The sequence below is a fragment of the Perca flavescens genome, chromosome 8, assembly GCF_004354835.1.
Source record: "Perca flavescens isolate YP-PL-M2 chromosome 8, PFLA_1.0, whole genome shotgun sequence".
In the NCBI taxonomy this organism is placed as follows: domain Eukaryota; kingdom Metazoa; phylum Chordata; class Actinopteri; order Perciformes; family Percidae; genus Perca; species Perca flavescens.
In genome coordinates, this window is record NC_041338.1 from 29,563,946 (window position 1) to 29,578,224 (window position 14,279).

At 39.6% G+C, this 14,279-nt stretch overlaps 1 protein-coding gene across 1 annotated transcript; it reads left to right on the top strand.

Moving 5' to 3' along the window:
- The first annotated feature begins 2,993 nt into the window (after positions 1-2,993).
- Positions 2,994-12,387, top strand: LOC114559846 (three prime repair exonuclease 2). The gene is made up of 3 exons (XM_028584829.1): positions 2,994-3,173; positions 9,771-9,822; positions 11,530-12,387. The coding sequence occupies exons 2-3, from the start codon at positions 9,771-9,773 to the stop codon at positions 12,063-12,065; spliced, it is 588 nt and encodes a 195-aa protein (XP_028440630.1). The 5' UTR covers positions 2,994-3,173; the 3' UTR covers positions 12,066-12,387.
- Positions 12,388-14,279: the final 1,892 nt, after the last annotated feature.

Below are 14,279 nucleotides of genomic sequence, written 5' to 3' on the forward strand. Positions count from 1 at the left end.
TTTAATGGGATGGTCTGTGTACATGTCCAGCCTGTCAGTATGGCAAAAAATAGACAACAACAAAAAGATTTTCAAAAAAAGTGAATGTACCTGTCACTGGAAGGCATGCTTTGCTTTCTCTGGTTGTTTTTGTTCCCTTTTTTATACACAGTGTATGTACTATTTATGATCATGCTTTTGGGGTGTACATTGGTTTAAAAGAATCTGTTATAAAAGGTGTTATAAAAGGATATATTATCCTGTGTACGTTTCATTATCTACTATTAATCATGGCAACATTTTAACAGGCCACACTCGGTCTGTCATGTTTGTGCTACGAAGCGGGAAAAAAAGAAAAGCGCTGTGTCTCTTTGTCTGCGCCACTCTGGACACGGTTATGTATAAGGTGCAATTTGTGTTATATTTCTCTTTTTTTAATGATGCAAACATGTTTATGGTTGTAATAAAAACAACTTTATGGGAGGAATTCATCTGCTTATTAAAAAAGCAAAACTGCAGCCAAACACAAATGAGTTGAGTAATATTTTGCCTGACAAAAATCCAAAGATAAATGTATTTTACTTGAAAAGGATGTCATTTTCAACCCATTATTACATCGTCAAACATTCCAGCACGAGATGTACAGTTGACGTTAAAGGTGCCCTGTTATGTTTACATTATGGACAGGCAGGTTTAACTCCTGAATGTCAATACAATTTAACAATTGCATAATTTCTATTGTGCTATTTATCTATTGTAGTCTGGCTATCACCAGACCAAGTTCAATCTTTTAAGACTGAACATTAGTCTGGGGAGTGTGCTCTGTATTTTCTACTGCACAAGAGTTGTGATCAACGGGCATAGTTCAAATGACTCCGTACACAATTGGATAGTCCTTCAACCAATCAGACGACGATCCAGGTGACGTAGCAGCGACAGTGGCAACAACGGGTTGCTGCGCCGGCTTGTTGAATGTAAACAAAAAGCTGTTTGGTCGCGTCTCTATCGTCATCGTGTTAAACCTGCCAATAGCGCGCCAGGTGGATAAGCCAGTTTGTGATTGGTCACCGCAAATTTGTATCGGAAGCAGGATAGATAAACGTACAGGTTTCCAGCCTGAGCTGCAGGGAGAAATCAAATCGCCGGCAGATCGGGCTGGGTTTACCCAGTCTATATCTGTTGTGCATGTATGACTGTAGCTCTGTTTTGAGAGTGAAACATGTATAATGGTAGCCTACTACACATGCCATTAGTATTATCAAAGATGGTGGATGTGTTAGCAGTACACTTCCTAGAGTAGAAATATATTGGGTTTAGAATAAGAATGTCCTGTAGCCTGGGATGGCCTCGCTGTCTCCTCCTGTCTGGCATGTGTAAGATAAGACGTGTTCAAATTTAGTGGAGCAAAAGTGCTCCTGATTTGTTTGATAAACAGTTGGTACAGAATGCACCTAATGAAATATCTTAAAGTAACAGACAATCTTTAGGCCATGAAAGAAGAAGAGAATTAGAGCGATCCTAGCGAGTCTCTACTTGTTACTTTTGTATGCATCCTGTCCAAGAAATGCTTGCTTGTTACTAATCTAGCTCTGGGGAGTTTACTCCCCGGAGTCCTTATGTTTCTTCTTCGCAGAGCTATGCTCTGCGATTCTCGGCATTTCCCGGCCGCTTCCTGCTGCGTCCTGCTGCGTCCTGCTGCACCCGCCGCACCCACCCGTGCTCTGCAGCGCCACGTTACATCCCGCAACGCCCTGCTGTGATGTTCCTATGCACAGAGTAGTCAGGATCCGGTATAGGAGACTGCACTACTCAGTATGACACGATGTGCCCTGCTATGACATGAACTTCCACGATAACCTTCGAAGTCACTGTGACTTCTAATGTGACTGTTATCACCACTGTTCATCACGCCCCCAACCGGCCCGTCAGACACCGCCTACCAAGAGTCTGGGTCTGCCGAGGTTTCTTCCTAAAAGGGAGTTTTTTCTTGCCACTGTCGCAATAGCCACTGCTAATGCTTGCTCTTGAGGGAATTACTGTAATTGTTGGGGTTTTGGAATTTATAGAGTGTGGTCTAGACCTACTCTATCTGTAAAGTGTCTCGAGATAACTTTTGTTATGATTTGATACTATAAATAAAATTGAATTGAATTGAATAGTCTTGCATTGCCAGATCTCCACACAATTTTTTATAATGGCCAATGGTAGGGGGGATCATCAAAGTGGTGCTAACAGTTTACACTGGGGTGTGATGGTCTCTCCTGCTTGGTTCGTTTTACACTCATTTTAGGAGAAAAGGGGTATTATCTTGATCGTTGCTGTTTGCACAATGTTGTAAATCTCAGATGTGTAATCGGCCAGCATTCCAGGGGTGTTGAGGAAAGAGCTTGTCTTGTCGTAGTCGTAGCTTAAAGATAGTACTGTCTTAGATCAAACCATGCAGGGACTTTTCCCCAACCCTGGCTATCACATCTGATCTAAGAGCTGATTGGTTTAGATGTTAAATCAACAAAATGACCTTTTATAGACATTTTGATTCTTTTTTTGTCTGATTTGTAGGTTTATTCTGTTAACATGTTATGTGACTGATGGTGGCATTTAGTAGTCAGAGAGGCTTAATCTTTTTTTTTTTTTTTTACATATAAACTATGCATTGTCCATTATTGTATAGGAACAGTTATTGTTATTGAAGTACTTAGCAACATAAAGACTTCTGGTAAGTGGGATGTGAGGGTTTTTAAAATAACATCTGTATAGGCCTACAGATGTAAAGCCCTGGAGAAAGGTCTAGCAATGCCAGACTAAAGCCCTGACTAAATATCTGACTGATCAATTATGAAAGCTATTGTATTTCTTTACTATGTGTTTGACAATAAATGTTTTAAATGTATTTATGTAGGGGCACAGGTCTGCTCAGCTGATTTAAGGGTTTTCTTGGTAGGCCTAATCTACGCTAACTTTTAGCCTTGTCTTCACAAGACTGAAGACTGCTAGAAACGTGCTGTCACCGCCCCCTCCTGCTGCTGCTTCTGCCTCCTCATCTCTTTCACTTCAAAGACGAACGCGCACCGTTTGTGTTTAAATAAACGTTTTGCTACGTTTGAGTCGGTGCACGAAGACAACCGAGATTATTACAGCTGACTTCATATTACATCCTTCACACAACTCCGTTGAAACAACATCAACAGTCAAAGGTGAGTTAAGACATGTTTTGTTTGTTTACAAGTTTCACTTTTTCAGTTAAAAAATAGCCTAAACTTAGTTTTATGTTACATCCCCGTTTAAGCAGCTATACAGGAGATGAGGGGGAATAACAAAATAACCCAGGAAGAAAGAAGACAACGGAGGAAGCATAACAAATAATAATTTTGGCTCAACGGATAGGCTGCCCAGTGCTTGCTCAGGCAGCACCAGCACACATGAAAAATTGGAATGAAACAGCGAGACTTCTGGCTGTTTTTTAATGTTTGCCTCTTGCCATAAGCCTACATTTAAAGAAAAGAAGAAAAAAAAGAAGCCTAACCCATGATATACCTACATTTATCAGTATACTGAAGATATTAGCTCCATTTAAGAAAGAAAGAACAAAATAGCTGCCAAAATTTGAAGAGCAGCTGGCTCCCGACGTCATTTTAACGTCAGAAAAACTGTTGGGCTTATTATATTCTAAGGAGAGATGACACACCCTTCTGTGTAAATGGTTTCTGTTAAACATTATTACCAAAGGTTTAAAAATCCACAGCTCACAATTCCTACCGTTTAAAGCTTCATTTCTATGGAAAGCCCCTCAGGGACGGAATACGACCGAAATTCAGTTTGTTTCCGGTGGGCAGAATCGCCGATTTATTTTTGGGCCGCGCCGGCCTATAAAGAACTGACAGCGGCCCATTGGTTAATTTTCTTTATTGGCACTGGCCTGACCCAATCAAATCCAGGAACCCAATTTACTAATCCCACTATGGCCACGCCTCTAGCATCCACGTTAAAATGGACAAACGACCACCAAAGCGCAAGGGAGGTGCAGAGTAATAACCGGAGAAAAAGATTAAGAATCTACATGCCTCAAAATGTGCCAAAATTTCTGACATGTTTGGGAATTGGGACTGTAGTAGCTGCTTCAACATCAGCATTACCTGAAGTAGAGGAATACAATTTACAAAAATATAAATAAAAATACCATAAATATACAAATCATAGCTCTAAGAATTAATTAATTATTTAAGAGTAAGATCAACAGATAAGTCTTGAGACCCCTCTTGAAGGATCCAAAACTATCACACGAACGCAGAACACAATAGGCAACTCATGCATCCTAGAATGCATGCATATTTTAATTGAGGACAGTCTGCAGGGAATGTGTCGAACCAATCATGGTGGGTGTGGGCTTCCTGGGCCAAAAATGGCAGGGCAGATTTTTTGTCCCAGTCCAGCCCTGCTTAATAACGATTTTTATTGAGTTTGTTTGCACTGTAATCTCGTCTAACATATTGCTGCTCATTTGTTGAATGATGGCGGAGCGTAGTAGGCCTACTGCCTGGAGCCTATGTCTAATTGTTCAACCAGTGCATAATGCTGCATGTTAATGGAGTTACAAGCCTTAAACACCCACACGGTTGATATCCATTATTCTGGCTGAATTAGGGCATTTCCCAAAACCCTCGCTCTGACATATACACTCCCACAGACCAAATACCAAATTGAATTTAGCTGAAATCAAATTAAATGGCTTGATCATATTTACTGACAGGGATGTCACTAGGATTGAAAGACAGGGGGGGCTTAGCCCCCAGGGTATTTGTAACTTGCATTTGCAAAATCTTTGCACTCACATCTTTTGTTACTGTATTAGAGCTACACTTATGTCAACCACCAGTCAAGAAACCAATATGTTAACAAGTCAAAAGTGACAGACATATCCTTTTCTTCCATTTCTACTCTGTTCTTCTGTCTTATCCTTTAAGATAAAACAAAACCATGATGCTAATTTCATGACTTCGAAATGCAAATTAGTCACATGAAACAACATCCAAAATGTCCAAAAACTGACAAACAGAGGCCAGACAGCTAATAAGTTGGTAAGTTAAACAATTATGACAAATAGAAAAGAAAAAAATAGGCATAATAGGCATCACTGCATACTTTATCATGTAAGCTATTGATAAGGATCCTATCTTACAGTAACTACTGTCTAAATACAATAACCTGATGGCGGAAGGAATACAAGATTTGGATTAATGATGACTTTATATACTGTATGTACTGTATGTAGGATTGCTTTCATTTTATTTTCATATGTGTATCTGTGAGCATGTCCTCATCTTTAGCCTAGCCTTAGGCAACATATACATATGTATTTAATTTACCAAAGCCAATGAATGAATATAGCTAGCAAATATAATAAATATAATGAAATAATTTAGTTTAGGTTATGCATAGTGCCTAGGCCTGCCAACAAATGCTTATTGTTACAAAACAATCCTTAGACCTATAGACCATTACTGACCTCAATCAGGATCAACTGCTCTGCCAATCTCCTGCTTCTCTTTCTCTCTCTGCTGAAATATCTTCCAATATCCATCTCATCTGCTCCATGAATTGAAGGACATAACGGTACAATAGCATTAACAGGCACCCTATGACATTTAGTTTTCAGTGACAACAACATTCTATGGGGATTGAAATTGTTTTAGAATATGCCTACTATAGAGATATAGTATTATTATAGTATAATATTATTGGCAATGAATAAAGAGTTGTGATTAGCTTGCTAAGTTAACCATTTCTTGTATTTCCCTCGTTCACTCTAGCTAGACTTAAGTTTTCCATAGCAAACAAAATATCCCCTTTCCTTTACTTCAAGAAAACGTAGCTAAAGGTAAGCAGGTCATTAAAACAACTTACAATTTCACTCTGTATCACACACACTAGGTGTAATCAATCTATTAGCGTGTATCGGTGTGTGTATGTGTGGGGGGGGAGGGTGCATAGCAAGTTCAGACCAAAGAGTAGCAACGAGACGAGATGAATCCCCCAGTTACTAGCAACGCTCCGGTCTGCAACGCTCTGAAAGCTGCTAGTTCACACCAATGCAACGAGACGGTGCGGTGCAGGGGCGCCACCAGGAATTGGGCTCCATGATAAAAAAATCTAATTGGGCCCCCTCTGCACACTGCACAGCTGTTGTCACCACATCTCTAGGACCTAACTGTCCCATCAAAAGCTTTACATAACTCTAATTAAAGGCTTGCAACTGTCTTGCTTCTTGTAGTTCCATACTAGTACTAGCACAATATTTACTGCTGGTGATTTGTACATGCATGCAAGTATGTAGTTCACTATTTGATGCAAGATTAAAAGCAACCCTACCCTAATATGCTTAAGGCCATCTTTTACAGTCTCAATGTATTGTTATTGTAAAATTTGACAAAATGGAAAATTCTTTTAACAAAATTATTATTATTATTATTATTATAATTATTAATGAAAGGTTTAAAAAACACGGACAAACTTAAACTTTTCAATCAAAATAAATTAACATCATCCTCTCAAAACAATGAAAACAGCTGATTTTTTAACTTAGCTGCACATATATGCCAACAAGAAAATAAAGTGGACATGTAAAATGGAATTTCCACACCAGGGTTATTATAGTGCTACTATAATGTGTTTGATTTTCTGTCATTAATAAATATTTCATTTTCTTTTTTGTAATGGTAAAAAGAGCAGGAGAGACAGAGAAATCCCCACAGACTCCCTGCAATGATGCTAACAGGCATGTCATTGAACACAATGTTGCTCACCTTCTTCACTGGGACAGGGAGGGGCACAGTTAGGGGGAGACTGGGCTGCTGCTGACTCATCTGTTGTAAAGGCTGCTAAAAGGGGCAGGGACAATGATTTAATATGAATAACTTGCTAAACGTTTCCCTGCACTGATTAAATGGTGATTAAATGTAGGCTAACACTAGTCTGTAGCTAGCTAGCTTATTTCAATATGGACATTAAGCCAGCAGGTTAATACCACTCACAGACTAGAGGCTACCTACCTTTCTTGGTGAAAAACTGGGTTACAGTTTGACACCCTTTTCTTTGTCTTTCCTCTCTCTCTTTTCTCTCTTTCCTTTTCTGAAAACCAGATTTTGATTTAACGTTACTTGGCAACATTGTGGTCACTGTAGTTCTGGCGCATCTACTGACTGCAGTAGACTGAGTGCGCTAAGGCAGGACCAAACCATTTCATGGAGATACAGGGGGTGGTCGGTCAATATGGATTTTTACTTTTTGGTCAATGGGGATATTTAACTTTTACTGCCAAAAACAAATAAAAAAAAAAAGAGATCAATAATTATATTATTATATTTGAAATATATATACTGAATTATGATGGTTTAATAATTGTATAATAGTTTTTACCTATTTTTATATTTTGCGGGAGCTTTTGTAAAAAAAACTGCGATAAAAATTGTGATTTTCTTTTTTTGTATAGTTCTTTAAAAATAAAAAGGAAACTTCTTTCGGGGAGAATAAAATAACTCTGGGCTGAGATTTCCTAGTAACCCTAACAAAAAGGCTCATGATGCTGCAAATGTTGGTATAATATGAAAATGGCTGGTGGATTTAAGACAAAAAATAATTTATTGAATGAATCAAATTTGAATATATATGTCAGTGGCTTGATCTTTACATTGTTAGTTAATTTCCTATCCTGGCCTGGGCTGGGACACACATTCATATGGTTTGATGAAGTACTTATTGGACTTTAACTTATCATTGCACTTACAATAACGCCAGCTGTCCTCAATTTAGGTCATCCTGTACGTCTCACCTCCCATTTTTCTTGCATCCACCGTGTGTGTGTGTGTGACTGTGTGTGTTTGTGCGCGCGTCAGTCGCGGGGATAACTGAGCAGCAGCCCCGCCCACTGCAGAGAGCCGACAGGATTGAAACAGCAGCAGCTTTCAGCAACTTTTAGAGTGAAAAAACGTTACAGCGTACATTGATGTTAAAATGTATACAGGTTGGCAGGACAGTCTGAAATGTACGTTTTGTTGGTAAATGTGAGATGTTCGAGTCACACATGTCTCATCTTCATATCAGAAACAAGGAAATTAATTTGAAGTTATTGTTGCGGTGATTGGTCAAAATTGCAAGTCGCACCAAATTCACGGTGATTGGTTGAATTCCGTGAATTGTTGCGATCGTGACATCGCAAAATTCTGGAGGGACTACATAATAGATGCATGTTGTTGACGCTGACTCGCCTTTAGCATACATTACAGTTATTACAAATTTAACTTTAAATTAAACGTGTGTTTAAACTTCACCTGGGGAAACTGACTTCACCTTCAGAGGCTTGGGGGCTAGCTCAGTCGCTCCAGTCTTGGCAGGGCCACCACACTGCAGCAGACTCGCTGTGTGCGAACGCCGCTCTGCACGTTTGACGCAGAGACATAGCTAAGTATTTGAGGGGCAGCGGGCTAAGATTACATCTAAAATTATTATTTATTATTAATTAATATAAAATTGTTTGTTTCAATCTTTTAAGAAGCTTGTGGACATAGTGGCAGTCTGTTTTTACAAGCACAGTTTTTTGAGGCAAGGCAAGGCAAGGCAGCTTTATTTATAAAGCACATTTCAGCAACAGGGCAATTCAAAGTGCTTTACATAAAACATTAAAGAGCAGTTAGAAAACAATTAAAAAAAAACAATAATAAACAAATTAAAAATATTAAAAGACAAGAATAAAATTGATAGTGCAGTATAAGAATAAAAGTTACAGTGCAGTATAAGAAATTAAAGTTAATAAAATAGATTATTTAAAGAAAAGCAACATTGAGCACTATGTAAGGGGGGCAGCTGGGGGTCCGCCTGCTCAACTTTCATTTTCGTAAATAAATAAATAAAATTAAGACCGTACCCGACCGGACCCGTCGGGTCCCGTCCGGTTCGGGCAAATATCTTCAGCTCTACCACAGACACACACGCACGTATGTACGCACACACAGCACTTTCATTCTTTCAAGTACCCGAACTCTAGCCATAGACTGTATATTATTATGGTTAGGGTTAATATTAACAGTCTATGACTCTAGCATAAGTCTGGCACATATACTCATACTACGATGTGCAGTGGGCTACATGATCCCTGAGAATATCCAACAGCATTATAATCCACTAATAAATGTATGTATAGGCCTATATATAGCTATATATTGCATACAGATTACCATTCCTCATAGCCCTTACCAAAATACCATCAGATCCTTTGTTTTTGTACTATCTATCCATCCATCCATCCAGTGTAATTGCTGAAGGATCAAAATACTTGACCTAACCTGAAAATAAAAGTATCACAATTAATATCAAATCAGTGTTTCAAATTGTAATAGAAAACTATCCTAATAAAAAAGGAAGCAGCGGTTAACTAAACAAAGCAAAATAATGAACACACAACACTATAAAGTTTGCACAGTCCGGTAGCCTACACCAACTCTAGTATATATGCAGAAGCTGCAAAAACTTGCCCAAGGGACCAGCCATTCGACAATGGTTTGCCAGCCAATCCCTGACTGATGAGAAAAACACAGGGGGCAACACACAGGAAGGGTGCACCCTACCATCACCATACAGTACATCCATGACATTCACCTGTAACATTTCCTTTTATATAGCCATTCAATTTTGAAAGCTTACTGTTTTCATAAATTTTTTGAATTTATTGTCAGAAAAGTCAGACATAACTGAGGGGTGCACTAGTTAATGTTCAAATCAATTTGTTTCAATTCTTGCAGATGGCTGATTACGAAACCATCGTTTTCTTTGACCTGGAGACCACTGGATTAGGTAACACTGACTTTATGTCTGTTTGTCTTTAATTATAAAGAAAAGAAAATTAATACTTTGAAGTCACGCTACTTACTGTACCGAATTCTATGTCAAAATAATAATTTTATGTTATACTATTGTTTAGAAAGTGTGACTAAAAACTCTGTCCTTTATTTGTATCTTCAATTAAATACTTTGCGGTGTCTGCCAAACCACAAACTAACCAGAGATGTTCTTCCGTCCTCTGCTACATGGCAGATTTATGTGGAAGTTGCAACATGCAGATTGAATAAAATAAAAAAAATCACAAACATGGTAAAATGTTATTTATTTATTTATTTATTTATTTATTTATTTAACGAGGAATACCTCTTGAGATGTATCATCTCATTTTCGAGAGGGTCCTAATTTAAGGTATAAAGGTATGAAACATAGATACTGCCCAAGCCTAGTTGCAAGACTAGGACTGAAGAACGTTAATGAGACTTAATGAGAATGATATCTGAGGCAAGCTCCTTCGTAGTAACTAGTGGTAAAAAATAGTGGAGAAGGTGACAAGCCTAAAACCCCCCGTTTTTGTACCATGCTGTAAACATGTTTATTTCTGCTGTAAAGTTAGGTTTTTTAACATGGGGTTCTATAGTGATTGACTTGCCTCAAGTGGCCATTCAAGGAACTGCAGTTCAGCCCCGGAGCTGGCAAGACATAGCCTACATGAAAAACGTAATTTTCAGCATCTACTGATATACTACTGATAACTTAAATAAAAAACATACTTTACCTGACATAAGATAGCATTATCTTAATATAGTATCAGGACAGTCCCTTAACTTTACGTTAGCTTAAAATAAGGATTAACGTTACTTCTTGTGAAATGTTATTCCATGTTGCTTAGTTTTGGCTAACATCCAGAAGCAGCAGTCTGGCTTTTTCTATGAGTCTTAATAGTCTGAACTGGTTTTACTCTGCACCAAGATGGTGGCGGCGGAGACACATCTCGCAAGATGGATGTGGTATCTGTATATCTATGGACATCTATCTGAACAAAAAAAACAAACTCTGCAAACATTTTTTAGCTGCATTTCATGTAAGAGTGTCAGACGGGGAAATAGCTAGCCTGGATCATTCCATAGGAAACTAAATCCAGCCATTGCTCCCAGCTAAGAAATAATCAAGGACATAACCAGTTTTCTAATTTTAAATATTGTATCGCACATTTGGGTTGGTTCCTCCTTTAAAGGTGCTGTAGGTAGGATTGCAAAGATCCAGGCTTTAACCAAAAAATTTGAACATCGACAAATTCTCAGTCCCTCCCCCCTTTCTGCTAAAGCCCAAACGGTCTCCTAAGCCCCTCCCCCCACAAGGGAGAGCTTTGCATGACAGAGCGAGTGTGAAGAGGGGGGAAGGGGAGGAAACCTATCTGCAGCTCGTGCGCGGGAAAGGAGGAGGGGAGGACGCTATGAGATGCGTGTGCGTGAGCAGTGATTGACACGCAGTTAGACACCCCCCCTTGGCCCTGATTGGTGCATCTGAACAGAGAGCGGGGGATTATTGCAAATCGCACTACAGGCTGTAGGTGGTGCCAGAGGAGCCAGATTCTTTTTTAAATTACTTGCTTAATGTAGTTCTACTTGAACATAGGGTCAGTTTCAGCAAATATGACAGAAAGTTAGTTTTATAAATCTTACCTACTGCATCTTTAATCCATCCCTTTTCTACTTTCAGACACTGCATCGTGTCACATCACCCAGCTGTCGGCTGTCTGTGAAGAGAAAGAATTTAACGTCTACACCCTCCCCCGCCGGCCCATCACTCCAGGCGCCAGTCAACTGACGGGCTTCACCGTCTATTGTGGCCAGCTGTATCTGTGCGGAAGACCTGTTGTGACCATCCCTATTTTTGATGCTCTCACCTCCTTCATCAACTATCTAAGCAACTTCCCCGGCCCCGTGTTGCTGGCTGCCCACAATGCAAAGGGGTTTGATGCACTCGTGCTCAGCAGATTGCTGCGAAGATTCTCCCTCTGGCCGTGGTTCCAGCAGGTGGTGTCTGGGTTTGTGGATACCTTAATGCTAAGCAGGAAGCTCTTTCCTCTGGGCAACAACTATTCTCTGGAGTCTCTGGTCGTCCAATTCCTGAAAGAATCCTACAATGGCCATGATGCATTGGAGGACGCCAAGATGCTGCAGGAGCTGTTCAACTCATGGTATCACAACAGTTGGGACGTTGCAGACGTTACCTTCCCCACTGAAGCATTTTAAAAAAGCTACAGAAAACAACTGCAATCAGGCCACAACAACTAAATCATGTAATTCCGGTTGGTTGGTTGGTTGGTTGGACAGACTGATATTTTGAACATTAAGAAGAAAATGACAGGTAGATTAAATTTCTTGTTTGAAAGTAGTAGTAGTTTGAATGTCTTTTCCAGTTCCAACACATAGAGTATCTTCACACATTTATGATCCTTTTCAGTATAAGATGCACAGTTAAAGGTACCCTGTTATGTTACATATACTGTTTCTCAACCAAACACATTGTATCCTTGAGGCCTAATAAAATATGCACGTTATTTTCCTCCCTCAACATTTTCAAAGATGATTATTTTATATATATTTTAAATTCAGTATTTTTAACATCCACACTCACTAGCTTGCAGTCTTTTTCTTCACTGACTTTGCTGGCAAATGTTTTGCGTTTCCTTGCATGTTACTGCCACCAACAAGAATGTGTGTCCATTGCCACATCCTACAGGGTACCTTTTTAATGGAGCATATCCTACACTTTGTTTGGGTGATTAGCAGCAGCTGCCTCATTTGTTTATTACAATCACTGGCTCATTCATCAGCTATTTGGCTACCAGCGGATTAGTAACATCCAGTCATATTTATTAAAAGTACACAAGAGTATGTGGACAGGGCTATGTACATACTCTGTACTATGTACGTGGTCATGTAAAGGTAGATATGCTTCATTCCATTTACCTCAGAAGTCGGAGGTCAATATTGGGAGGTAGGGTAGGGGGACTTTGCCAACAATACCAGTACCAATACCATGTTGGACTGTGATGTCCGGTTTCGCAAGGACACTCTCTCGACTTTTCTAAGTGTGAAATCCGACTTAAGAGGGTGTTCCAGTTGACATTTCCGAATTTTCAGTTCAAATGGTGTGGTGAAATTGGTAGTGATGCTGTTATATAGAATGGTCAGATAATAATACACTTCAATGGAACACACCGATGTATGTGGTGTGTTTCAATTGAACTGGGAAGTGGGAATTTTCAAGTTTCCAGTTGGAAACGTCAACTTGAACAACCCCCTGAAGTTGGATTTCCCTCGCAGAAAGTCAGGAGGAGTTCACCAACCATGACATCACAATTCAACATGGTTGCATTAACAGTAGTCAAAGCTGTATGAATATACTGTTAATTAGCACTTCTGTCTTATTTGTGTCTTATTAAATCAGCCATACACACAGTAACGTCTATCTTCTATCTGTAGACATGGTGTTTGTACGTGCAAAATGCAACTAAATGAGTTGTTATCAACTGGTATTGCTTACAATGGCTGGCCTGGCTAGAGTCCCCCTATTCTTGTTTTTCCGACTTGTAACTAAAACTCAGATGTGACGTAATTTCTAGTTCCAACTTCTGAGGTAAATGGATGGATGGATGGATGGGTGGATGGATGGATAGATAGATAGATAGTGTAGCATATATTTTGTCAATAATGTGTGAAGAAGCTCTAAGATCATGACTGACCAATTGTTCCCTGTCCTTCCTGATCTTGTGTGAAGCCATCTGGCTTGATAAAATTTGGAAAGGAATACCATGATATTGGGGAAATAATTTGAGCTGAATCAAAGAACTCTTAGATCGGGAAGAGCAGTGAACAATGGAACTGTGTTTCGCAAGCGGTGGGAAGTGTGATGCAGGTTGTGAAATGGCCTTGACTCTCACCACTCCTAGGTCTGCATAAGATGAAGAGATACACGGGCATCTCAGTAATATGAACATCGTAAAACATTTTGTAACCAGTGTATACATTTGATGCAACCATAAAATATCCCAAAAGTAACAACTGTCTGTTTCGGCCTGGGAGTGGAGAGAGCCAATGTTCCAATTTTCATACATGGCACGACATCATGGAAGGGGCAGTGAGGAACCGGACAGCATAGCCGAGAGGACCTGGACTACATCCAACTGATAACAACACCACCAAGGATGGGCAAGGAGGATGGGGCAGAAATGGATAAAAGGACAGGTTTTTAAAGGTCCCATGGCATGACAATTTGACTTTATGAGGTTTTTTAACACTAATATGCATTCCCCCAGCCTGCCTATGGTCCCCCAGTGGCTAGAAATGGCGATAGGTGTAAACCGAGCCCTGGGTATCCTGCTCTGCCTTTGAGAAAATAAAAGCTCAGATGGGCCGATCTGGTTACCTCCCCTTTTGATGCTTTGCCCGCCCAGAGAATTT

What these genes read in the sequence shown, in the direction of transcription:
- LOC114559846 (XM_028584829.1), top strand. Translation starts at nt 9,771, where the DNA reads ATGGCTGATTACGAAACCATCGTTTTCTTTGACCTGGAGACCACTGGA. An exon ending in CCTGGAGACCACTGGATTAG is followed by an intron (nt 9,823 to 11,529) that starts GTAACACTGACT and finishes TTCTACTTTCAG; the next exon opens with ACACTGCATCGTGTCACATC.